We start from the raw sequence: 4,659 nt of genomic DNA on the forward strand, positions 1-4,659 counted from the left end.
AATTTACATAACTAAAAAATAATATATAGAAAAAACCCGACATACACCTTCATCTAACTCCCGCGCGTAGTGCGGATCAATTGCTAGTTTTACTTATATAGTGCGAGTACTTATATAAATATTGGTTCTAGCATAATAATTTTATTTATATAATGTCACATGTAAAAAAAAAAAAGATTGAGCCCATTTACATTCGGGCCCGTTTTTTACAAAAACTAGAGGCTTTAAAATTTGACACGGGCCGGGGTAACCCAGCAAACTTCAGCCCTGAACGAAGAAAAGCCTATATGCTATATATATATATTTGTCCCGTAAGTAAACAACCCTAGTTTGGCAACCAACGGCCCTCTTCCGAATCGGGATTTGCCTTTTCTATTGATTCCTACGGATTGGATCGCACAACGCTCTTCTCTTCCGAGATTTCTGTCTGATCTTCCTTTGCCCGTAGCCGATCTCCTACTTGCAAAGATGGTTAGTCGTTGCTATAAATTGGATATTTTACTAATTCATCCCTTAATCGACGAACGCCTTGAGATCTCTAAATACATTGAGTTTTTTCAACTTAAAAAGTTTTCTATTTGCTTCAATCGGCTCTGACTCTTCTTTGAATTTGTTGACAGCCTCTGGGAATTTATAATGAGGTAAAATTCCTGACTGCTTGTTTTTTTTTTTTTTTTATCATATCTTTTGTTATCCGTTTTCCTGACACATGTTTGGATCAGTCGGCAATTGCAATATTTTCAAACGCGGCAGTACTCTCTGTGGAACTCCATCCATATAGACCATGGTACGCTCTCGCCATTACATCCTTCTTATATGTTTTAAATTTAATCAATATGTTTTAAATTTAATCAATATATGTTTTAAATTTAATCAATATATGTTTTAAATTTATAATTACAGGATCCTAGGAGGTTTGTCAGATGGAACTATTAAAATCTGGGATTCTGAGAAATTTGCACTAATACATGTATTCGTTCCGTCTGGTGGTGTTTATTCAGGTACATTTTTATTCGAATATATATACATTTTATTGGTTTGTTCTTGTCCTTTCTTTACTGTGAACGTGCATATGCAGTTTGTTCAGCTAAGTTTGTTCCACGCAAGCAGTGGGTTGTAGCTGGATCTGGCGACGGCTGTATTTGTGTCTACAAATGGTACACTATGAACCGCCACTTGAATTCGCGACAGCCAATAAAAGTAATTAGTGATGCTCACGCTGCTGCCGTTATGTGTCTTGCTGTTCATCCCAACCCTTCCATATCTTTTGTCATCATCTCATGATAATAAAATCAAGCTCTGGAACTGGGACTTGGATTGGTGCCTTCTTCGGGTTTTTGTAGGGCATTCTGCTTCTGTTGTGCACGTCACTTTCAATCCCAAAGACGACAATACTTTTGCTAGTGCATCACTTGACAATACCACAAAAGTAAGTAATTACGTACTTGTTGTTTGTTCACTTCATTTTTTTCCATTATTATTTCCACTAGCTAAACCTTTTTCCTTGATCAAGATATGGAGCCTTGGTTCTCACTCTCCACAGTGTACTTTAGGTGGAGAGGAACATCAAGAAGGACATCTTGATGGGGTATTGTGTGTAGACTACTTTACTCTTAGCGATAAACCGTACCTTATCACTTGCTCGGCTGATCAGACTGCTAAGGTGTGGGACTACCAAACTAAGAGATGCCTTGAGACACTTAAAGGTCATACTAACTCTGTTACAGCAGTTTGTTTCCATCCAGTGATCCCAATAATTATTACAGTCTCCGAAGATGCAACTGCCTTCATATGGCTTGCCACCACGTTCAGGTAACGCTAATAACTTCTATTGATTAGTTTCCTTCACTTTTTCATACCCCAAATTAATTTAACTGAGTATCAGTATTTGACATCTAGGCTTGAGAAAACATTGAAGTTGAGGTCTAACTCGAGATGTTTTGCTATCGGACACGGGACTGGTTCATACCAGTAAGTTTCTGAGACCTTTAATATGGCAATACTTAATCCCTTTCTGCCTCCTACATTATTTACGCATTATTTATACGATACCTTTTCAGGGCTGTGTTTGGTTGCAACCGTGGACCCGTTTTGATGGAATTTAGCCTTGAAATACCATTGGCTAGTATGGACAAGAAGGGGACAATTGTTTTTGCTAAACACAGGGAGATATATGTTGGGATTGCCGCAGATAAGGTATGGAGTTTAAATGATTTAACAAATTCTTCGGTTGTTGCTTTCTTTTCTTTTTTAGATTTTTTGAATATTAGCTCATGTTGGGAAATGCTTAATGGTTTGTTTTGTGACCTTTACTTAGGGTACTGGTATTGAGAGACCCTGTTGGGGTTATGAGGAAAAACTTTGGGATTTTGAGGGACACCATTGGGTTTTTAGGCATTTGCTAACAACCTGTGATTTTTATCCTGAAGTAAGTGGCATCGGTATACATTGTTGCTCCCCTTGCACCATAACTTTTGTAACTAGCCACTATCATGTATATATGTTTCAGAGCTTAGAGCACAGCCCTGATGATAGGTCTGTAGTTGTTTGTGGAGATGGCAAGTACATTATTATCAACAATTCCTTACCACGGAAAGTTGCATCATCTGGCTCGGCACTGGAATTTGTTTGGTCCTCTAAGGGGGGACATGCTGTCAAGGGAGATTCGTCACAAATCGAGATCTTCAACAAGAACTTCGATGTTCGTGATTCCTTTTTGCACTTTCCTTTTTTTTTTTTTTTTTTTTTTTTTTTTTTTTCCCACAGCCTATGTGAATTATATATGTGTGCAGAAGAAGGGGACTGTGACACCTCCTTACTCAGTAGAGCGCATTTTTGGTGGGACGTATTTGGCAGTGAGCTCAAGTGATTTCATTGACTTCTATGATTGGGAGAAATGTGTGGTCATTTCGCGAGTAGATGTTACCGTCAAAGTAAGTTGTTAAAATTACCGCTCTTTTCTGCCACAAAGTCTCTTCCTATTCACGGCTAATGTTTTCTTGCTACAGACTCGGAATATATATTGTTCTGAAAGTGATGATCTCGTTGCAATTGCCGGTGATTCATCGTTAAAAATCCTTGACCTCAATTGCGAAGGTGGTAAAACTCTCAGTGTAGCCGAAGATAAATGTGTTCTAGATGGCGTATGGGTTATGAATTGTTTTATCTATATCACTGAGCATGATGAGCTTACCTACTGTGTTGGTGGTCGTTCTGAGGTAAAGAGGCTCTGGTTTTAAGAAAATTGTTGTGTTTTTAATTTGTTAGGTACAATCTTGTATTTACAACTCTTAAATTACAGGCAACGGTAATGTGTTTTCTGCCTCGTCCTATGTCATTGATGGTGTCTCCCGCTAATCCAAGTCGGGTTTATCTAATGGACGAAGAGTTTAAGTGAGCAGATGTTTTACAAATATCACTGCTGACGAATGTTTTGTCGTTTTAACTTTCTGACTTTTTTTTTTTTTTTGCCAAATTTGATTGTTTACAGCTTGTTTGGTTATACTTTACCTACAAGTTTGATTGCGTACCAGAGACTTGTGTTGCGTGGAGAGTTGGTTCAGGCTCTTGAAGTCTTCCCTTCAATTCCTGAGGAAGAGCGTATTAGGTATACGAGAGTGTGTTTTCCCTTGTATTATATCATCATTACTTGCGCGCTGTGGTTATAAACTTTCTGATATTGTCATCTTCATATACCTTCTCAGCGTGGCACGCTTCTTGGCAGATCTAGAAGTAACTGGTTACAAATGTGAGACGCTCGAGGTTAGTGTGTACTTTTGAGAAGCATGTTTGATGCCCATGACTTGTACCCATATTTATCTTGTGCTCATTCAATTCGTATCTTCTGACAGGATTTTGCTAAAGAAGAAGCACGTTGGATAGAACTTGGCTACGTCCCACCAGGAACAACCTTCCCACAAACCAGTGTTCAAGCCTTGTAGGTGTGGAAAGAGAGGGCTATGTCGCTTTTCTTTGTGGGTCATAAATATAATTACTCCCTAAACTTATGAGTCTCTCTGTAGTAGTCTTGGTCCTCTTGGATGCTGCTTGTTCTTTCTATGTGACTCTTTATGGTTTTTACATAGATAATTTCCGTAGTGAAATCTGGTTTATATTACTATTGCGATTTGAGTTTTAGATGAGTTCTTAATTAATCGTAGCAATTATGTTATGTAAAATTCTGAATTACCTGAGTATTTCCCTAAGCTCTTGCGTTTTTTTTTCTGCAATAGATCTTTTAATTAATTGCCGGGCCGCACAACCGTAGAACACCCAACAAACAGATGCATGTGAAATATTAATTAAATAGACGATCGATGATGAATTCATCCATGAAAGAATTTGTTATCCTTCCACTTTGGTTGATACTTGCTAGTGAAGAAACAAAAGAGGGTTTTCAACTTTTGAGATACCATACCTCTAACGAAAGGGAGAAAACAACTAGTTCCATAGAATACAAAACGTTATTGATATTAGAATTAAATGTTGGTTAGTACGGCTTCATTTGCATAGCAACTACTAGTTGGCATATGCATTTGGTTAACCATTCGATTTTGGTTTGGTTGTATATTCGGTTTCAATTAGTTTCGATATAATAATATAATAGTAAACATCAGGCGCCGATTATGTTATTTTGTTGCATGGTTTGATTGTTTTGTG

General features: G+C 37.8%; 1 protein-coding gene across 1 annotated transcript; it reads left to right on the plus strand.

Moving 5' to 3' along the window:
- Positions 1–327: 327 nt before the first annotated feature.
- LOC104732102 (coatomer subunit beta'-1) lies at positions 328–4,178 on the plus strand. Its single transcript, XM_087478803.1, is given in 17 exon segments — positions 328–471; positions 621–641; positions 723–787; positions 904–1,001; positions 1,079–1,248; positions 1,250–1,429; positions 1,514–1,812; positions 1,900–1,971; positions 2,061–2,196; positions 2,318–2,428; positions 2,510–2,701; positions 2,793–2,933; positions 3,009–3,218; positions 3,302–3,393; positions 3,491–3,607; positions 3,705–3,762; positions 3,852–4,178. Coding segments are annotated over 17 exon segments (2,055 nt in total). The 5' UTR covers positions 328–468; the 3' UTR covers positions 3,942–4,178.
- Positions 4,179–4,659: the final 481 nt, after the last annotated feature.

This window comes from Camelina sativa, chromosome 12 (assembly GCF_030686135.1).
Source record: "Camelina sativa cultivar CO46 ecotype springtype chromosome 12, ASM3068613v1".
In the NCBI taxonomy this organism is placed as follows: Eukaryota; Viridiplantae; Streptophyta; class Magnoliopsida; order Brassicales; family Brassicaceae; genus Camelina; species Camelina sativa.